This window comes from Panthera uncia, chromosome B1, assembly GCF_023721935.1.
Source record: "Panthera uncia isolate 11264 chromosome B1, Puncia_PCG_1.0, whole genome shotgun sequence".
NCBI lineage: Eukaryota > Metazoa > Chordata > Mammalia > Carnivora > Felidae > Panthera > Panthera uncia.
Genome location: NC_064811.1, coordinates 121,103,457 through 121,125,273, shown reverse-complemented (window position 1 = coordinate 121,125,273; position 21,817 = coordinate 121,103,457). Strand labels below are relative to the sequence as shown.

General features: G+C 44.1%; 1 protein-coding gene across 2 annotated transcripts in view; it reads left to right on the top strand.

Annotated features, from left to right (window-relative positions):
- ZNF827 (zinc finger protein 827) overlaps window positions 1-21,817 on the top strand; it is a 169,801-nt gene that overhangs the window by 82,094 nt on the left and 65,890 nt on the right. For both annotated transcript variants that reach the window (XM_049631210.1, XM_049631209.1), the window contains 2 exons: window positions 9,283-9,522; window positions 12,092-12,149. In XM_049631210.1, coding sequence (XP_049487167.1) covers window positions 9,283-9,522; window positions 12,092-12,149 — 298 coding nt within the window. The remainder of the gene's footprint in view (window positions 1-9,282; window positions 9,523-12,091; window positions 12,150-21,817) is intronic.

Below are 21,817 nucleotides of genomic sequence, written 5' to 3'. Positions count from 1 at the left end.
AGCATTCAGCATCTAAGACTCGGGTTCTTAATATCCATACGAAGAATGGAGCTGAGTTTATCTCCATTTCGCTGGAGACCCAGCCCCAGTCTTAGGGTGAGGGAATGGCCGCCAGGCTGAGGCTGGCCTCACTCCCACATTGCTTCTCTCTGAGGAGAAAGAGTCCAACAGATAGTGTCAGACTTCTGTGGAATAACATTTCTATTTCTGCCTCCACCCTCACCGCTGCTCGAGCAGGCCTGGGGCTCCGTCCTTCCCCGAGCAACCCAGGAAACCCAACCCAGCTCTCCATCCCATTTTGATTTTGGCAAGGGCAAAGTCAAGCAAGAGAAAGCAAAGGCAGAAAGCGGCCGCCTTTATCAGATGCCGGTGGTGCCAGGCCCCGTGATGGGACGTTACCATGTGATCTCACTTCTTGTTCCCAGTTGTTCATGTCACTTCACCTGGTCCTTTTGACCTGCACTGTTGTTCACAGGGTGTTAATAATAAAACCACCGTCTATGGGGATCAGGTTTCATACCCGGACGGTGTGTTTATGACCAACAAGAACCCCGTATCTTTGCGGATGGCAAGTTGGAGATGAAAGATTTTTAACTTATCTAATTGACAGGGATGGCCCTCTCGAAAGTGTTCTGTTTCCGCATGGCATACATAGTTGGCGTTGCTCGTTAAGCTTCTTGTTATTCTAAAATGCTAGCTGGGGATCGTGATGGTGAACCGCCTGGAGAGTGAAACGCCTGTGTCCATTTTTGTTGTCTGTTTCAGCGCCGTGGCCAGTGTTCCATCCTTTCATACTTTTTTGAGGTCATTGCATGTGTGAGTGTCTGTGGCAGACTGAGGAGTCAAGAGACAGAGGATAGCATCGCATGTCTCCTGTGTGCTGTGCTTCAGGTGACACGTGTGACGGATAATACATGAAGCACATCGAATGTGCCAGGGCCGGGGCAATGTCTTGGGCATGGAAGACAAGTGGGAATCTAGCTCTCCCCTGCCAGGTTGGCCCAGAGGGGACACGCGTGTGAGTAATCATTGCAGAGCGCTACAGGATTTGCAGGGGCCGTACAATCTAGAGATAGGATAGAGCGGAGAGAGAGCGTCGCTCGACCAAGATAAAGGAATGCTGCTCACAGAGGGGACACCTGAATACAGGTCACCCTTGAACTACACAGGCTCGATTGTGCAGGCTCACTTCCACGTGGGTCCACATCTACAAGGATTTTTGCGATAAATACAGTACAATGCTGTAAATGTCTTTTCCTTATGATTTTCTTTTCTCTAGCTTACTTTATTGCAAGAATACTGTTTAAGATGGGTATGGCATACAAAACTGTGTTAATCAACAATTTATGTTACCGTTAAGGCTTCCAGTTAACAGCAGGCTGCTAGTAGTTAAGTTTTGGGGGAGTCAAAAGTTTCATGTGGGGGCGCCTGGGTGGCTCAGTCGGTTAAGCGTCCGACTTCGGCTCAGGTCATGATCTCACGACTGGTGGGTTCGAGCCCTGCGTCCAGCTCTGTCCTGACAGCTCAGATCCTGGAGCCTGCTTCGGATTCTGTATCGCCCTCTCTCTCTCTCTCTCTGCCCCTTCCCTACTCGTACTCTGTCTCTCTCTTAAAAATAAAGAAAGAAAGAAAAAGAAAAAGAAGTTACATGTGAATTTTCTTTTTTTTTTCTTTTTTCTTTTTTTTAAATGTTTATTTTTGAGAGAAAGAGAGTATGAGCAGGGGAAAGGCAGAGAAGGAGACACAGAATCCGAGGCAGGCTCCAGGCTCTGAGCTGTCAGCACAGAGCTGGACGCAGGGCTCGAACTCACAAACCACGAGATCGTGACCTGAGCCAAAGTCAGACCTTTAACCGCCTGAGCCACCCGGGCGCCCCTACATGTGAACTTACAACTGCAGGAGGAGGAGTTGTTCAGAGGCCAAGTGTACTTTTGAAATCTGAATAAGATGTGATCGGGGCATTTTAGAAGGGAATAGGGTGAGGAACAGCATGGCACGTTCAGGCAACTGGAATATTTCAGCATCACAGGAGCACGAAGGCGCGTGGAGGTGTGCTGAGGGATGCTGCAGGGAGTGTGGGGCTGGGGCTTTAGAGGGGATGGAACTAAGGGGAGGAATCATCTAAGGGTGCAGGAACCCCAGGGCAAGAATGCGGCGGCTGGCCTGAAGCTCAAGGCTCTCGTGAAGGTGCCCGGGTGCCTCGCTCCTTCTCTCTGGGTTTCCATGAACACACCATGCCGGGCCACTCCCTTTCCCCCTCCTCTTTTTTTTTTTTTTTTTTAATGTTTATTTGTTTTTGAGAGAGAGAGAGAGAGAGAGTGTATGCACATGAACACACAGGAGAAGGGGAGGGCCAGAGAGAGAGAATCCCAAGCAAGCTCTGCCCTGTCAGTGCCTGTTGTGGGGCTCGAACTCACAAACCATGAGATCATGACCTGACCTGAAGTCAGATGCTTAACCAACTGAGCCACCCAGGTGCCCCTCTCCTCCTCTTTTCCTCATTCTTTCTTCCTCCTCCTAAAAGTAGAGATAACAGTTCTTCCCCATCCGCTTCTCTCTACTCACCTTCCTTTGGATCTCCCCAAGTCCTCTGGAGTCAGATGACTGTTGGTCTGTGTGTCACTTGTCACTTTTCTGCCCGCAGCCATCCTGACCTCCACTTCCTGGTTAAGTACTTAGGCAAAACAGAACTGAAAGTTTCCCTCCGTATTTCTCCCCAACTCAACTTTTCTATTTTCCTACTCCTGTTGGTAGCATCTTCCAAATCTCAAGGCTTAGAAATCATAGAATTATTTTTTTAATCACCCTCCCCCTCATCCGGGCCACGTACAAACTTTCCTTGTAATTTCTCTCACATTGGTCTCTTCATTCTTTATTCAGACTCCTAGCCAGTCGCCTCCAGCTCCTCCCCATTCAACCTCTAGAGTATCCTGTGAATCTCTTCTGTCCCTGTGACCTTTAGTTGAGGCCCTCATCCTCTCCTTGCTTGGATTACCACCATAAGCTCCTAACAACTGCCCTCATTGCCACTTCCTCCCAGGCCTTCCAAGTGCCACTGCCAGGTTGGCCTTCTGCAGTGCAATCTGATCGTGCTCCTCCTCTGTGCAAACCTCCCAAAGGCTGGCTCCTCCCTGCGCCCTCTCCCTAAGGCTTCCGGGCCCCCACCTAAGATTCTGCATGCTGTCCCTACCTACCTCTCCGGTTTTATTTCTCTGGAATATAATGTGACCCTTTTTGTTAAACGGTTGTTCAGGGGAGGATTTGGCTTCAGCACCAAGGTTTCAGCATGAAGAACTTTAAAGGAAGGGAGGGAGGAAGGGAGGGAAAGAGGGGGAAGGGAAGGGAGAGAGGGAGGGAGGGGGAGGGAGGGAGGAAAGAAGGGGGAGAGGGAGGGGAGAAGGAAGGAAGGAGGGGTAGGCAGGGGGAGAGAGAGAGAGGAAGGGAGAGGCAGGGAGGGAGGGAAGAGAGGGGAGGGAGAGAAGGGAGGAAGGAAGGAAACTCTTACCCTGGAGCCAGACAATAGAACAGTGGTTACAAGAGGTTGGGGGGAAGAAGGGATGGGGAGTTAGTGTTTAATGGGTAGAACTTCATTATGGAAGGTGAAAAATTCTAGAGATGGGTGGTTGGTGATGGCTGCACAACAGTGTGAATGTACTTAAACTGTACACTTAAAAATGACTAAAGTGGTAAATTTTATGTTATGTGTATTTTACCACACACACACACACACACACACACACACACACGCCTCTTGGACCTCTTGGCCAAACTGAAGGTGTAAAAGTGAGAGGCAATTGAAGACGGGGGTGAGGGAATCTTGGAGACAACTGTGCTGTGATCCCCCCACTGCAGGGTGGTGGGGATGAGGGAAGAGGTACTGGCCTCACCCCAACTCTAGAGAGCACAGCTTAAGGGGCGCCCACTGGGGCGTTTGTCCTGTTTTCCTCAGGAGGGGAGCCTACTACGCTGGTGTCTGACGTCTGCCTGGGAAATCTAGAAGGTGAGAAATGGAGAGCTGCCTTGGGGGCTGCGTGCACGAGCACCGAGAGCCACTGCAGTGCTGTGTGGGGTCTGAGCTTGCTCAGTTTGTAGGATCAAGTAAAGAGGGAGGTGTTAAATGTGGCTCCAGGGTAGACCATTTTCCTGCGGCACGGATGGCATGGGTGTTGTCTTATATGGCTTCCAGTGGGGCTGCCTAGATGATTGGTGGTTGGCAGATTCCTGGGTCGGTGGAAGGAATAAGGGACCCCAGACAAGAGGGAGTTCAGCCAAGTAAAGGGAACTACAGGGGAAAGATCACCTCGAAGTTAAAGGTCTCTGAAGAGGGGCGCCTGGGTGGCTCGGTCGGTTAAGTGTCCGACTCTTGATTTTGGCTCAGGTCATGATCTCTCCATTGTGAGATGAAGCCCCAAGTGGGGCTCTGTGCTGACAGCTTGGGTTGGATTCTGTCTCTCCCTCTCCCCCCCACTTATTCTTTCTCTCTCAAAATAAATAAATAAACATTAAAAAAAAAAAAAAAAGATCTCTGAAGATCCCATGCTTGAATCCCATGAGAGAAATGCCTGCTGGCCTTAACAGGGTGAAACCATTCTAGAACAGGCTAGCAAAGACCTTTCCCTCCTCTGTCCCCCGCTTCTTCCCCCGCCTTCTCCAGCTCTTTTCTAGGGTCTGAAAGGGCCACTAGTGTGCTGGGGAGAAGGCAACAAGAAAGGGAGAAGAAGCAGATCCTTTCCTCCCAAAAGGCTACCTGTCGACCCTTCCAGGGAAGGGCAGGGACTCACCTTCCCAGAAGGTGGAACTGTGGACTAACATGTGGGATTGGGCCTTCGGGATTCTGAATCAGGACCATTTTGCTGCTCAAAGGACCATAAGGCTTTGAATTGTCTAAGAATTACCAGATTATGGGCCGGCCTGAGTTTTCTCACCCAGGGACAGGAGAGGAGCTCTTTCTACAGGGCAGTTTTAAAGAGACAATGGAAGACAGAAACAGAGGTGCTTTTATGTTTATATTCTATGCTATGAGTCTGGCTTCTTCAAGGTGCCAGTTCCACCTCTCCATGCTGGCCCCCCAGCCAAACCAGAAAACAGACATTCCTTGAACACTCCAGGTAGAGTACAATTCTGCCTTTGTGCTGTGGTTCCTCGTGGTCCTTAACTCCTCTTCCCACACTGTATTTTATTTTTACCTCTTTTATTAGAGAGCTGTTTATACTTGTCTGATCATTCATTTAGACTAAAAGTGCTTGAGGGCCAGAATTGTGTCTTCTTTGCCTCTGTATCCCACATAGCCTCTATCATAGTACTCAGTATGCAGTGGACATTTAAAAAATGGCGGAAACAGCCACATGATGGATGAATGACATAATCCTGTTCGGTAATTACTAACATGTACTGTTTGTGAAAGCAGAAAAGACAATATTATTGCGTTGTCATTGCTTTTTCCCCTCTGCCAAGCAGAGTTTAAATAGGACTTACCTAATTTGAAACCTACTTCTCCTATGCTACCAGGCATACACAGTGTTCTAAACACTCTTTTTTTTTTAATGTTTATTTATTTTTGAGAGAGAAAGAGACAGAGCACAAGGGGGGGAGGGTCAGAGAGAGAGAGGGAGACACAGAATCCGAGCAGGCTTCAGGCTCTGAGCTGTCAGCACAGAGCCCCACATGGGGCTCAAACTCACAAACTGTGACATGGGGACCTGAGCCCAAGTCGGGTGCTTAACCAACTGAGCCACCCAGGCGCCTCTCTAAATACTCTTACCCAGGTGCCTCTCTAAACACCCTTAAAGAGGAAATAATCACCTTTTTATGGGCATATGTTGTCATTTTTTTGTTTTTAAAAGTTTAAGTAAATGACAAAATATCTATATTTATCATAGAAAAATTACAAGATACAGATGAGCATTGCAATAAACAGTCACCTTCAACTCACGTCCCACATATAACCTACTGTTAACACTCTTGTCTTTCCTCTTTTTCCATGTGCCAATTTCTTTCTTGGAATAGCAGAATAGGTCACTTGGGGTAAAATTAGTATTTGTCCTATTATTTTAAGAAGACATTCTAGAAGGATTTACAATGCACGTGGAGAAGGAAGATGATGGGAATGAGTAAACCCTGGATGGGTAGGCATGTTTCTGGGTGAGGGAGTCCAAGCAAAGAGTGAAATGATTAATTCAACAATTGTTTTGTCAGGATGCCCTAGGCAGAGGGGAGAGAGAGCACCGGTGGGGATCTCTAGCCGACTTGGGATCTGTTCCCAAGTCAGCCTGCCTCCTGCCTCCTACGCTAGCCTGTCCAGGCACCAGCTTGAGATGGGATTAGTATGTGGGGGAGCCTAAGCTATAACTTAAGAGCAGCTTTTCTTTCTTACTTGCCTCGGGTGCAGATTAAATTTGGGGGAAGGGGCTAAACGTCAAAGTGTTGCAAAAACTTTACAGCAGCGGTTTTCGGTTCGGGTGATTTTGCCCCCTCCCCGCAGAGGATATTGACAATGTCTGGAGTTATTTGTGGTTCTCACACCTGGAGGATGGGTGGTACTGGTATCCAGTGGGTAGAAACCAGGGATGTTGCTAATCATCTTAGAATGCACAGCACAGCCTCCCAAAATAAGAAGTATCTGGCCCCAAACGTCATCAGTGCTGAGGTTGAGAAACCCTGCTTTAACAACAACAACAACAAAACCATTTGGCAATAATGGTATTTCATGGAAGAGCGAGAAGCACCAAGATATTTCTTATATTATGCCTCACCTGCCCACTGAGATGTCAGTTTGAAAACTCTTCTCTGTGAGTCTCGAGTCTATCAGGTAGATTAAAAATGTAAAGGTTTTTTTTTTTTTTATCAGTAATCAGCATTTTGTGCAATTTTGAAAGGTCAAGAGTTATCATAAGAAAGGGCAGACAACACTTCAGGTAAATCATACTTGAAATTATCCCAAGTAGCTTTCAAAACCCGATACCATTCAAGTCCGTGTTTGACCTAGCCACGGGATTTTTAACCCAGGGACAACGCTGGGGAAAGGGGATGGGAGAAGATAAAGAGCTACTTTCTAGCTTTGCTCTTTATATCATTGAGGTTCCTTTTAAAAATTAAGTGAATCCTTTGCTGCCATGTTTTTGTGTTTGTCCTCAAGCCTTGGAATGACTTGCAGGGTTCGGAGACATCACTACCTACCTGTGACACTGACCCCACTGTTTGTTTCCCAAATATTTAGTACTCTGAGGGAACACAAAGAGGGAAACGTGTGTTGTGACTGCACCTATGAGTGAGGTAGCTAGGTAGCTAGAGGTCACGGTGGCCGTCAGGTCACCAAATCCCTAAGGGGTGGCCAGGGGGTAAAGTCAGCACTCCAGAAAGAGGCAGATGGACTACAAGTCAAGGCAGAGAAGCTAGGTATGTAACTTTGAAAGCTTAATGTTTTCTTTTCTTTTCTTTTCCTTGCCATGACTGAATCGATGAACTTGGTTTTTATGAGTTTCACAGATGTACCGAGAAACAGCAGCTTGGCAAGAATAGGGAAAGGGGGGAGGGATCTAAATTAAATATAACAGTTGCTCGCAATTTAGTTGCTGACAAAAACACAAGTCATTTTCCCTGAAAAGCATGTGTAGTATGTCAAGAGGAAAAAAGAACAATTAGCACACTTCTTATGTAAGCTTTTATTGACAACACTACATTAACTGTAATCATTTAATTAGAAATGCTCTTCTGTCTTCTTTCCTACAACTCAATAAACTGTGCATGTACTTGGCTCTCACTTTTCTCCTGCTTTGTAGGGAAAGCATAGTTTTCTCTAACCACCCCAGCTCACAGCAGTGACGTTTTTTTGTGTCTACATGACCCCACTTTCTCGTCTTGCTAAGGTCAGGGCGCCACAACAGAATTCCATAGACTGGGTGGCTTATAAATGACAAAAATTTCTTTCTCACAGATCTGGAGGCTGGGAAGTCCAAAATCAAGGAGCTCAAGTATTTGCTGTCTGGGAGCTCTCGGGGGTCTTTTTTATAAAGGCACTTATCCATTCATGAGGGCTCCACTCTCATGACTAATCACCTCGCAAAGGCCCCGCTTCCAGATTCATATTGGGGGTGAGGTTTCAATATATTAATTCGGGGGTGGAGTGGGGCACATTTTCAGTCCAAAGCACTGTCTCTGTTTTCACATGCCCTTTTCCACTGTGTCTTGTCTTCATCTATAAGGACACTTATCACTGGATTTAGGGCCTCCCTGGATGATCTGGAACAATCTCATCTTGAGATCTTTAACTTAATCATATCTGCAAATACATTTTTTCCAAATAAGGTGGCATTCACAACTTTCCGCGATTAGGATGTAGACATATTTTGAGGGGCCACTATTTGCTATCTATCTGTCTCCTCTTTTTTTTCTCCCAGAATGCTGAGTACGCTGTAGTTACTAGTAAATGCTTATTGATTTGAAAGTGTGCTCATTTTAAAGTGACCCAAATTAATGGTCTGATTGCCTGCACACTTTGTTTCAAAGATGCTGTCATTAGCTCTAAGGACTGCACGGACATAAAGACACTCTGACTTTACAAGGCGAATATATGTTTCGGACTAAAGATCAAACATCTAATAGTCACACCTAAAGCAACAACAGTCAGTAAATTGAACCATTATTATAACCTGTAAGATTGCTATTTTTCTCAGCGTCGATCCTTGGGCTACAATTAACTTCCTAGGTGGTCTTGAGGATTACTAGCTCCCAGCAAGGTATAAATGTCTCAGTTGAATCGACCCCATTTACCCTTTATTAATTTAGATGCCCTAGAAGAGAGAGAAGAAAAATTGGGCAGAGCTTTAAAGATAGAGGGAGACAATCGTAGTATTAATATGCTTGCTTTTATTTGATTTGCTGAAATTGCGTAAGTTCTAAAACAAGGACAGGCATTCACCATGTTCTCCTTAGTTCTGCAAGCAGCGTGGCAGAGAGGATGGAGTGCATGGGGGGAGTGGTCAGGAGACCCTGGGCACGGAACCCAAGTGCTGGATCTGGAGACCCAGGCCTGGTTCTGCTGCCGCTGCTGTGGCCTTGGGCAAGTCACTTCATTTCTCTGGGTTTCCGCTCAGAAAACCTTTTCAGGAAACCAGGTGGGCTGGACGAAGTAGTTTTTGAAACTGTGTTTCTTCTGAGCTGTGGTGCTCTTCTAACCTGCTCCCAGACGCAATCCTCATGGTTCTCTCTGTGATGAGAAACTGGATTTGGTTCAGAATTTTAAAACGGTGGTGTTCTTGTTTCTCCTCGTCCACCTGCTTGCAGCGGAAAGCTACAAGGAAACTCAGATGGTGAAGATTAAAGAGGAGCCCATGGAGGTTGACATCCAGGACTCGCATGTCTCGGTATCACCCAGCCGGAATGTTGGCTATAGCACTTTAATCGGGCGAGAGAAAGCCGAACCCTTACAGAAGATGCCAGAGGGCAGAGTGCCCCCAGAGAGAAACCTCTTCAGTCAGGATATCTCTGTGAAGATGGCTTCCGAGCTTCTCTTTCAACTGTCAGGTATGTTTCTGTGCAGAAAAATGTCATTAATTGGGAATAATTGGAAGGAAAGCCACTGTAACAAAGCAAAAAACACCTGCATTATAGATTTGTCAGACAGAAATCGATTTTGTTATGTTAACACCCATGCTGCCACTCAAACTAACGGTTAATAAAACGTTGCCACGTAGAACTCCTGCCAAACTTTCGTTAATAAATAGTTAAGAATCATTTGAAATTAGAACTCTATTCAATTCTGTGCAAATGATCCCTGTTGTCTAGGCGAAACATCTCACCTCTAATTTTGCTTAGGCAGTTGATCTGATTAGCAGCCTTTTTTTTCTCCCCTAATGTTCAAAAGATAAACTTCGATTTACTCCAACAGTGACTGAATTACCATGAATTCCAAATTAGTGTGGTTTGAATTAAGGAGATCGTACTGTTTCTAGCCAAAAGAAAAGAAAAAAAAAAAAAACAAGGAAAAGGAAAAGATGAAAATATGAGGACTCTTTCCAGCTATAGCCTTATAGAGCATTTTCTGTAAACCAATGTTTCTACTTTGAATACTTGGGAGTTTACAGGTGTAGGAATTACCAGCTCTGATAGAACAGACAAGGGTCCTATTTGTTTCCTTTGTTAACTCTTTCAGGCTGCATACTGTTTGTCCTTAACAAATTTAATATGCTGTTATTATTTGGACATGATTGAGATTGAAGATACCTACACATACAGGATTCAGATTTGTAAGAAATACACATACCTTGTCGGTAGTCAAGCATTGGCTTACATATGGAAGTTCATGCATCAGTAAAGTTTGTTACTAATGTTTGATAAACTCTGTTTGTTATGGATAACATATTCAAAACACCATGAGATGGCTCATTATTTAAGCATTCACTTGTTTTCCCCGCTAAGAAAAGTATCAGGGAAGAGAAAAGAAGCTGCTAGAATCTGCATGCCATCATGATAGTTCACCTTCTTGTTAGCCTGGTAACACACCCCAGTGCTTGAAACTATCAGTTGGTCCTGAAAATGGTGACCTCCCAGTTCTCGAACAAGGATTGTATCTGTGCAAAGTTCTGCAGTAACAGAAATAGTTAATTCTGTAAACTTAACGGGACACACAGATCTCTGCAAGCTCCCAAAAGCTCCAAATCATACAGGATGCATTTTTTTTTAAAAAAAGCAGGCTGAAAGTGTATCTAAAAACAATGTAACTTTGGGGGCACATGGGTGGTTCAGTCCATTAAGCATCCGACTTTGGGCTCAGGTCATGATCTCACAGTTCATGAGTGTGAGCCCCACATTGGGCTCTGTGCTGACAGCTCAGGGCCTGGAGCCTGCTTCGGATTCTGTGTCTCCCCCTCTGTGTGCCCCTCCTGTGCTCGTGCTCGGTCTCTCAAAACTAAATAAACTTTTAGTTTATTTATTTAGTTTTGAAAATTACTTAGCAGTTAAAATTTGCACAAGTGAGGCCAGTGTGGTTCTTTTCAGAAAGTCTCTGTCTCTAACAGTACATTATCACTGTCTACTATCAGCGAAAAACTTTCTGTGGAAGAGTTCTCACCCTAGCACTGTCACTTACTGCCTGGGTGACCTCAGGCAAATCTTGGAGCCTCGATTTCCTGCTCTCTGAAAAAATACCGCCTCTGAACCCAAACCCCCCCCCCCCCCCCCCCGTCGTCGTTCAGCAGACAGAAAGCAACTGTCCACACCCAGGTGTGCATGCAGTAGCTTCAGACCAATGTTACAAAGTATTGGACAGATGTTGTAAACCTTTCGTTTTCCCAAATATCTGGGAACTCCCTATGATCTGGAGTTTTTTGCTTGCCCTGCCATGGAAATCTGAAACCCTTGCAGAGTTGGCCAGGTTTTCTCTGCATACTTGAGCCATTGAGAGCTGTGACAGGGCAGAATCCTCACATTTGAACTGGATCGGGAAGGCCGGAGTTCAACTTTTGTGTTCTTGAAAGCTAATTAAATAATTTCTGACAGCTGGTAGATACAGACCTCAAGACAGAGTAAGGGAGGGTGTACCTCTGCTTGGCTAATGATATTTTTTGTCCCTCGTGACATTTATCAGAATAAGCGCTTGATGACTGCAGAGCCCAGAGGTCTTGTGGCTGTTTTTATATCCCCTCTCACAAAGGGGCCTGACAATACGGAATGCTTAAAGGTTGTCATCAAAGTCAGAAGCGGAACACTTGCAACCACTGCAGTTTTTGTGCTGAATCAGAGGAAAGCAGAAATTTTCAGCTGGGGAAAGATACAGTAGAAATAGCTGTTTTTGTGGACATCTCTGTCTGTGTATATGTACTTACTAAGGCCTCATTAAAATCTGACAACACACTTAAAATTTGTTAGTAACTGTTTCCCTTTGATTGGTTTTTACTAAAATATTTTTGCGGAGGCTCTCTATATGCTTTTCATGATTGTCTTTGTGAGTAAGACAGGGAGGGTTTGCACACTTACAAAAGAAAACCGCAGGAGGGAAAAAGAAATGCTAAGGGAGTTTCTGCTTAAGCCTTAGAAGATACAAATTGAGTAAGAACGACCTGAAAGGTATATGTTTCATTCTTTCTCCTTACAGAAAAAGTGAGCAAAGAGAACAATCACACAAAAGAAAACACCATTCGGACGACCACCAGGTAGGTCATTTTATGCGGGGTCCCCTCAGAGCGCCCTCTGTGTGGGGCCATCAGGCTCCAAGCACGTGTTGCGCATTGGTCCCCAAGCTGTTTTCTCCCACGGGGTTCAAAGGAGTCATGCCCTTTGCCACCAGTTTGTGTTAAAAATTTGACAGAAACAACACAGAAAGGAAGGACACCAAGGGGGAGGACCACTAATATTTATCAAACATCTAAGAGCTGGTACTTGGCTGGAGAATTTTCCATATGTTCTCCTTTCTTATTCCTCACAGTAGTTTTGTGAAGTAGATAATATTCTCCTCTTTGCAGAAGTTTCTTGACTTGGGAGTTTAAACGGGCCGTGCAGCTGTAATTGGGAGCCGGGTCTGTATCTCAGGAAGGCCTCCCCCGCTCAGTCGGTAGACCAAGGTTTTACTGCAGCTGTGCTCCTGAGTAGCTCGGCAGCTGGGGACTGATAATTTGTCACCAAGGATATCACAGCATTGTGAGGAGGGCAAAAAAATTTAAAGCAGAAGAAAATGCTTGAAAAGCCCGCAGGAAAGCCATTATTGCTAACAGCTGAACATAAGGAAGCTTTCCATTTGCCAAAGGCAGTTTGAGGAGGTCAGCCAGTGGCGCTGCTCCTCCCCATCCATTTGCCATAGGAAAGGTAGGGGTCCAGCCAGTGGCGCTGCTCCTCCCCATCCATTTGCCATAGGAAAGGTAGGGGTCCAGCCAGTGGCGCTGCTCCTCCCCGGCCTGGAAGGCCGTCCAGACCTGAACGATTCTGCGCAAGCTCCAACAAGTGCACACCCCACCCCTGCGGAAAAAGGAAACCCTGGCGGGGGGTGGGGGGTGGAATGCGACCTCTAGCTCTGAAGGACCATTCCCCACCCCCACCCCAGGCCACCCCCCAGCTTCTGAGTTAGCCCAATATGCAGGCTTTACCGAATGAAATAGGAACAGAGACTACGACGTGTCAGCTACCAAGAAGGCTTTAAATGAAGGAACTTTGCTTTCCTGAGCAAACTTAGCAAATTCTTCCTAATGGGAACAGTTGACCGGTTTTGTCTTTTTAATTCTTGCAATGAAAGATAAATATGCTTTTCTTTTTGAGGCGGTATGAACTGACCGTGGAGTCTCATCAGGCACCTGAACGGTGCTCATTTGAACCTTAACCCGAGTTGTTGTGTTTTTTTTTAATTCTATGAATTGGAATTTAGAAATATCAAATATCAAACAGTAATTAAAACAGAGCAAGCTGGCCTCGCACAAAGTTCACGGCGCATTAGGGAAGGGAAACCTACCGTAACAGACCAGAACAGTGGTGCTGGCCTTGTCTCTCTGTATAAGTACGCGGGTGGAAAACCGGGCTCGCCATCTTGTCTGCAAATTGTTTTGGGAAATGGGTCTGGGGGCTGGGAGGGCTATTTGTCTATTAAGTTAGTTGCTCAAACAGGAAATGTAAGCCGCTGCAGATTCCAGTGGACCTTCTGCATGTATTCTGAAGACCATTTAATAAGTCTTGTGTCCATGGGTGTAAACACGTGAAATTGTCCTGCTTGGGAGATACTGAAAGACAGCAGGCGAAAAATAATAAATGTTAATTTTAATTTGCAGTCCTAGGTGTCTTGAAGTGTCATGAATCTAGGTTTCCTAGAAGCAGAGCCTGAGATAGGGATCTGGGAACGGGTTTTATTGAGAGAGTGCGCTCAGAGGACCATGCTGGGCCGTGAAGGGGCAGGAGAAGGAAGGGGAGGTTGTGGAGCAAGGACGTGGTTTTCACCGGATTCCAGCTTCAGTTCGATCCCACAGAGAATTCTGGAGCATGAATTGCACCACAGGGTAAAGCCTGCCTGGAGGCAAGGGGGCCGACTGTTTGGACCACCGCCCCCCGCCATACTATCCACTAGCTTCAGGTCACCTCCAGCCAGGGTTGAGTAGCCTCCTAGTTGCAGCGGCTCCAATGGCGAAGGCAGTTCTCTCATTCGCTGTTAGCAAGCAGCACCGCCAGCCGCTTGCGGGTGAGTGAGGTAATGCAGGAAAGGAGCTGTGGGCAGGACCCAACAGCACCCCCTGTGGTGGTTTTCTGCTGCATCTTTATGATAACTAATATTTATACAACAGAAAGGTGTGCTGCGAAGCCATGTTATTTTATGCTTTTCAGGTGTTCTCTGGGAAGAGTAAAAGGAGGTTTGAACCAGTCCCAAATGAGTGAAATGCGTCTCATAGTCTAAATTTCCTTGGCTGGAGCTAGAGCATAATTATAGGATAGAAGAAAAAAATTTTTTAGCCATTTGGCAAAAATGAAGCAATCCTTAAATTCTTCTCTTGCTGGGAGATTATGAGTAAGAAGAAATCCAAATGAGATCTTTTGCCCAAAGCAAAGTAGGGGGCTTGCTGTGAGCCCCTGACATGGTATAGTGTTCAGAAACCAGTGTTACAGAATTCTTGGTTTATTCTTCTATAGAATCCTTGGTGTGTTTTTATTTTTCCTTTGAGTAGGAACTTGTTCAATTAGCCTCTCCTCAAATAGATCTCTTTCTTACCTTCTCACCTCATTACTTCAGGCGGAACAGAATCAAGTGGCTTTGTGCCAAGAAATCCTCTTTAACTTCAGTTAACTGATAACAGGGATGGGGGGAAAATGCCAACTACCTCTCTTCTTTTTTGATTCCTGTTTTAGAAGGAGCCCTTATTTTGCATGCACAAGGTCAGCTCATGGGGGTTTTGTTTTAAGGTATGATTTGCAATACTTTTCAAAAAAGATTGATATCAAGCTCAAAATGTCCTTATCCCCAGATATTTAGGTAATACTTAGTGGGATCTTCCATATTTTCCAGAAGAAGCTCACTGTCCAGAACGATGGCTCCTGATTGCAGTCAAGATCAGAATCTGCCATGTTTGAGGGTTGCTAGGTACATTGAAGATAGTTTAACTGAGATCAATTCTTCCAAATGCCAGGGGTGCCTGAGCCCCCTCCACTCAGTGAGATCTCCTCCTGCCCCTAAGGTCTGGATATCCAGGGGGCCGAGGGCAGATGTGCAGTACTGAAGAGAGAAGCTGATTCTCTCCCTGTCCTGTACAAATCCATAACTCTGTGCACAGTTGTTTGTCATTTTTGGTCTTGACTCTCATTCCAACTGCAGGAACTGAGAAAAAGTGCAGCAGCCTAGAAAGAAACATTGTAACTCAGCATTCCAACATGTGCTTACCAAGGTGCCGATTTCCGTGCCTGGGCACCAGGAGTGCATGAAGCTTGTGGATGCATGTGCAGCCCACTGTCCTCCATGGCGCTGACAGTTACACCTCCCTCCTCGTCAGATCCTTTCCATTGGCAATTCTGCTGTTTGTTAATACCTCTATTATAAGATGGGCAGATATGGAGAGAGAAAACGATGTTAGCATTCCTTGTTAGCAATTTTTTGAAACCAGGTTTAGGTGAAGCTAAAGGTTGAAACTAATAACTAGCAAGTTTCTGAATCATTGGCTTTCTACCTCATTTTTTTTAAAAAACTCTTTCAATGGAAAATGTCAAACATATACAAAAGTAGGGAATGTGCCCATCACTCAGTTTGAACAGTTATCATCTCATGACCTATGTTGACAGGGCCCCTCCTTTTGTTCTCCATCCCCCTAAATTATTTTCTTTTTTTTTTTTCTTTTTTTTTTTTTTTAACGTTTATTTATTTTTGAGACAGAGACAGAGACAGATCATGAACGGGGGAGGTTCAGAGAGAGAGGGAGACACAGAATCTGAAACAGGCTCCAGGCTCTGAGCTGTCAGCACAGAGCCCGACGTGGGGCTCGAACTCACAGACCGTGAGATCATGACGTGAGCTGAAGTCGGACGCTTAACCAACTGAGCCACCCAGGCGCCCCCCTAAATTATTTTCAAGCAAATCCCAGACATCATTTTAAGGACTTGTTTGAAAATGCCTTTTTTTTCATCCCAAGAATTGAGAGTCAGCTACTTAAATAATATCATCTTCCCCAAAGTGAAAAACAATCTACCAAAGTGCCATGTGGCCAGGCAAAGAAATCAATCTACTTAACAGCTGGAATGATTGGATCGTGTGGTCCCACTCACCAACGCCTTGGCCTTAACCTTTCCACCCTTGTTTGTGCCCTCCTAGGGGCCCCTTCACCGAATCAGTCCTTTAGTTGGAACTTCGCTGTAAATGCTAAAACAGCAGTTCTTTTTGCCTGTTTAACCTCAGAGTCCAGCAAATTCAATCTAAGGGTAAAGAAGGCTGTGTGTCTCCTTTGAGATAGTGTGTGGACTGAGTGTTCTTAATGCCATTCTACCTGATGAATGAGATGAGGAGACAGTCCAGCCAGACCCAGGAGAACAGAAGGACTGAACACTTAAGAGACTAATAAAATCCTGATTTTTCTATTTCCTTTCCTAGCACAAGCCTAGATTCTGCAGGGAATAGATAACCAGCTAATATGTATCATTTGTTGATGAAAATATATGAGGCATGATATCATAACCAGATCCCAAAGTTTAATGGAATAAAAAGAAGATCTACATCTTCTGACATGGACCATCACCCAGCCAGATGCTGGATAAGATCGAAATAGGAAAATGGAACCCTAGAGTAAGAATCAGATAGCTCCTGGCAGGTGAATTGGATATGCTCAATGTTGTGTAACATCAGGAACGTCAAACAATGGCTGCCAAGAACCCTCTCTTGGTTATTTGTTCTCCCTTTTACCCATTAATAATTCAGTGTCCTTGGGGATATAAGATTGCAGGCCTTAAGAAAAACTTCTCACACCTGGTTTGCTTTATTCCAAAAGCAAGGAAGCATTTGCCCGAATTGTCCTTTTCTCCTCTATAAGACAAAAAGCAGAAGTGGGAAAATCAGAGAAAGGTAGACTCATATCCTGCTGTGCCAACCAACATTTAATTTGCCCAATTTTCAGAACTTGAAATGTGGGCTATTTGTTATGATTTAGATAATGGCTCTTACAGTGCTTACTAAAAGACATATGCACTTGGAGGTATCCAATATAGAATTTTCCTGTGTGATGGTTTGAATACATGTCCTTAAATATTTATGATTCAGTAATAGAAATTGCACACATTTAGAAAAGCATGATGTGCTGCCTCAATTTATATAGTTTCTTCTTTTCATTTTTTGGAAGGCAAAAGAGAATAATGCTCTATTACCTTAAAAAGTAAAAGATTACTCACAAAGAAAACCAGATTAGACAAAAACGATTAAGAAAAAAAAAAAAAAAAGAAAGAGAGCAAATGAAATTGGTGATTGTTGAGTAGCTCTCCACATAGTCTCATTACCCATTAAATTTTAGGACTTTAAAATTAAATGCATTGAGATTCCATTTCTAAAAAACATGGAAATTGCTACTAATTTCATGGAGTCCCTTCAGTTAAGATATTCACTGCTTTTTTTGGTGAAGTCAAGGCTCTTGGTGGGCCATATGGTGCCACTGCAAATTTTAAGACACCCTTCCTGAAGATACTGCCATCTGCTGGAATATTGTCACAATAAATACATAAATCTCTGGTATCTGTGGAGGTGTGTGGTGCCTTTGTGCAGTGCACAACCTGCACCACTGTCTGCAGCTGCTCTGACACAACTGTTGATCTAAGTGTCTTTTCACTGGTAATACATCCTTTTCAACTTATGTTTGAGTTTTTATTTTTCAAAGAAATTAAAACCCATTCCTGAGAATAGTAGGATATATATGTAATTGCAATGGCCTGAAATTGTTGCTGCCACTTGGACTTTTTCCTTATTTGACCAAACCTTTCTTAGTACTTTTATCTATTCCTACACTCCATTGTCCTGTAACCATCGTCTCTGCCATTTTTCTTTCCATCTGTGATGTCTATATTGAACTGTTATAGTTGAAACAATACACTTCCAGAACCGTTTGGTATCGTGTTACTCTGAAGAGACAGGTTTAAATCTCCTTTTGAGGATCTAAAGAGGGCTGTGCCTTTTCCTCATTTCCCACGAGCTCTGCCATCTTTATTTCTCCTGCCTTGCAACAGTGTTCGTTGTTGTTTGTATAACTCGGAATAGCCAGGGATGAAGCATACATTTGTAACTCTCTGTAAGTAGACATCTAGCTTTCTCTCTTAGCCACCTTTGACAAATTAAGCAGGGGTGACATGACCAAGAGGTCTATGCGACTCAGGTGCTAGTTCAATCCCATTGTTCTTTTCTGGGATTTTCTCTTGAGTATGTCTCCACAGTTTTTACTAGAAATATATCACGTACGCAAGGGTTGACCTCTAGTTTGGGGGCGAGAAGCCCTCTTGGATGGTGCAACAGGCCAGGAAGCATCCATATCGCACTGGCGTTACCTACAGCATCCACAGCACAGAGTCTTGCATCACTGCAGGGAAGACTGCGTTCATCTAGTCTCCGCTCACCTCAGCAGAAAGCCCCTTGTCCTTGTTGATGCTCAGAGTCAGGTTCCTATGGGAGATCCAGGTCCCTCGCAAGCTGACATTTTGCAGATCTGGATATGCAGGTTCATTTCCTTGGCCTGCGGTTGGCTCTGGCTCCCGGGGTCTGGCCTCCCCACCACAGCGGCCCTCCACAAGGCCTGGCATTGTGCTTCTCGTCCTGAGAAGTTTCCTGGCTCCAGAGTGGATGAATGCTCACAGCACCAGCAGGAATTGTTCCTGAAAACGTGGTGTTAGGTTGTACAGATTGGCCTGCCTCTGAGACAACCCTAAATAGAAGGCATTTGTGCTTTTGCAAGAAGAAAATAAAAACATCGCCAATATCTACTTCTTTGTAAGATGCTCTGTTTTTCTTCTGTATTTTCAACAGCCTCTCTATTCCATAGCTTTTGGCCCTTCTCCAGCTGGAGTTGACGGATACTGGTGGAATCATAATTTACATACAGTTGTCCCCGCCTATGTCTTAAAACTGCCTTCAATCAGGGGTACCAGGGTGGCTTAGTCGGTTGAGCGTCCAACTTCAGCTCAGGTCATGATCTCACGGTTTGTGAGTTCGAGCTCCGTGTCAGGCTCTGTGCTGACATCTCAGAGCCTGGAGCCTGCTTCGGATTTTGTGTCTCCCTCTCTCTCTGCCCCTCCCCCGCTTGCACACTCTCTCTCTCAAAAGTAAATAAACATTAAAAAATGTTTTAAAAATAACTTATTTCTTGGGGCGCCTGGGTGGCGCAGTCGGTTAAGCGTCCGACTTTAGCCAGGTCACGATCTCGCAGTCCGTGAGTTCGAGCCCCGCGTCAGGCTCTGGGCTGATGGCTCGGAGCCTGGAGCCTGTTTCCGATTCTGTGTCTCCCTCTCTCTGTGACCCTCCCCCATTCATGCTCTGTCTCTCTCTGTCTCAAAAATAAATAAACGTTTAAAAAAAAAAATAAATAAAAATAACTTATTTCTAGAGAATATTGGAGAGCATAAAGAAGAAAAAAACAATCTTTATAATCAATCCTGCTACTTAGAGACAGCCACTGCTAAGTTGGTCGTTCTTCTCCTGGCTGAAGTTTTCGTCCATTTATATACACATACTTTCCTATAAAAATTGGATCTTACTATATATACAGTTTTGCAGGTTTCTCTTTTCACCCAGCAGTATATTAAGAACTTCTTTCTGTGTCAGTAAACATGACTCAATATTATTCTTTTAATGTTTACGTAGTATTCAGTGTTTGCATGTGTCATAATTTATTTCATCAGCCCCCTGTTATTAGATATCAAGGGTTTGGTTTTGTTTTGTTTTCCCAAGTTGTTGCTAATATAAACAATCTGGGGATAAATTGACTCAAAAAAGCACTCAGTTTTCAGGCTTTTGCATGAATTGTCTAATTGACTTTCCAAAAAGTTGAATCTACAATTCTACCAGAAGCTAATGAGAGAGAGAGAGAGAGAGGGAATATTTTAAAGGTCTTCTGCTTTATCATTAATTTTTTTTAACAGTTGGGAGGTTAAAAATTATATTTTATAGTTAAAATCTTTGTATTGATTGATTCTTAATGATGTCAAGCATTTACTTCATGGAGAGGCATTTATATTCGTTCTTTTGTATATTTTCTCTTATTGTCATTTATTATTCTGTTTGGTGGTTTGGGTTGGAATTTTTGTTTGGTTGTTATTGATTTTTTTATTATGAAAAATTTCAAAACAGAACAGAAGGATAATGAAATAAACCACCATATTCCTATCACCCACTGAAAAAACATTTGTCACACTTTACTTCACAACCCTTTTCTATACTTTAAGATCACATATACTTTAAAAAACCCTATACTTTAAAATCACATCCCAGACATCATAACATTCAGTTGCAGACTCTTTAATATAGATCTCTGAAAAGATAAGGATATTTTCGACAATATCATTGTACACCATACAGAATTAACAACACATTTGATTGTTTTTTAATTGCTGAGAAAGTTCTATTTGATCGGTGCCAGCTGAGTATGCAGCCATGTCAGTGGGCCAGGAGGAGGAGGACATTTTAGCTTTCTTGTCAACTCTGAAAATTAAAGATGAAAATCTGGGGCTTATATGAGCAGTATAATGACCTTGGTTCTCATCTGTCCACAAGCCCCCTTTAGAAACCCACTGAGTCTGCAATGCAAGCCTCAGTTTGTAGACAAATGCCCTGGCTGATGCCTGCCGATGGGTAGCAATTAATTCACGCTTTATTCACTATAATCCTTTCTCAGAAAATGTGTGCACCCAAGGTGATCGATGACCGAGTTTCCAGGCCTGCCCACTGGGGTCATCAGTGGTCTTCTCTGTTGTGTCCCCTCCCAAGCTTGAATAGGGAACTTGCTGTTTCAGATGGTCAGAGTTGTCTTCAGGTCCAAGGCTTGCAATCATTTTTACTCTTGGGCACTCTTCTCCATCCCTATGTTCAATTCTTTTATTAAAATAAATAAATAAACACATAAAATCATTCAAGAATAGGGCATCCTTATTTCTCTGGTGTTGCAAAGAGAAGGACAGTGTTCATGAACACCATTGAAGCTGTTTTCATTCATTATAGATGATTATCTTTTTAACTGACTGCTAGAATGTTCATAGGAAAATTGGCACCGACTGGTATACCTAAAATATCTGGGCCCGTTTCAGAAGAAACAGCTAATCTCTCATCCAAAGAGAAACTGAGGGCCGAAGCTGGAAGTTTGGGAGGACCACATACAGTCCAACATGACATATAGTGATTGCTATACCTTAGCAAAATGACCTTGCCAGCGTTTTTATAAAGTGCTAAAAATTCTTTTACAAGGATCTGTGGAACTGAGTATTTAACATATTTCAATGCAATCATTTATAAATGTTACAAAACACATAGATATGTAAGTATATAAAAATATTTTAAGTATCTATTATTCTGTTATAAACTGTTGACAAAGAAAGTAATCAAGGCCAGTAGTATTTGAGATAAAAAGAAACACTTCCTACAAATTCACACGTTAATCATGAAAATTAAGTTGGAAATGAAATAATGTTACTTGACCTTTTATAAAAAATGAGATATCTGGGGCACCTGGGTGGCTCAGTCGGTTAAGCGGCCTACTTCAGCTCAGGTCACGATCTCGCGGTCCGTGAGTTCGAGCCCCGCGTCGGGCTCTGTGCTGATGGCTCAGAGCCTGGAGCCCGTTTCAGATTCTGTGTCTCCCTCTCTCTCTGCCCCTCCCCCGTTCATGCTCTGTCTCTCTCTGTCTCA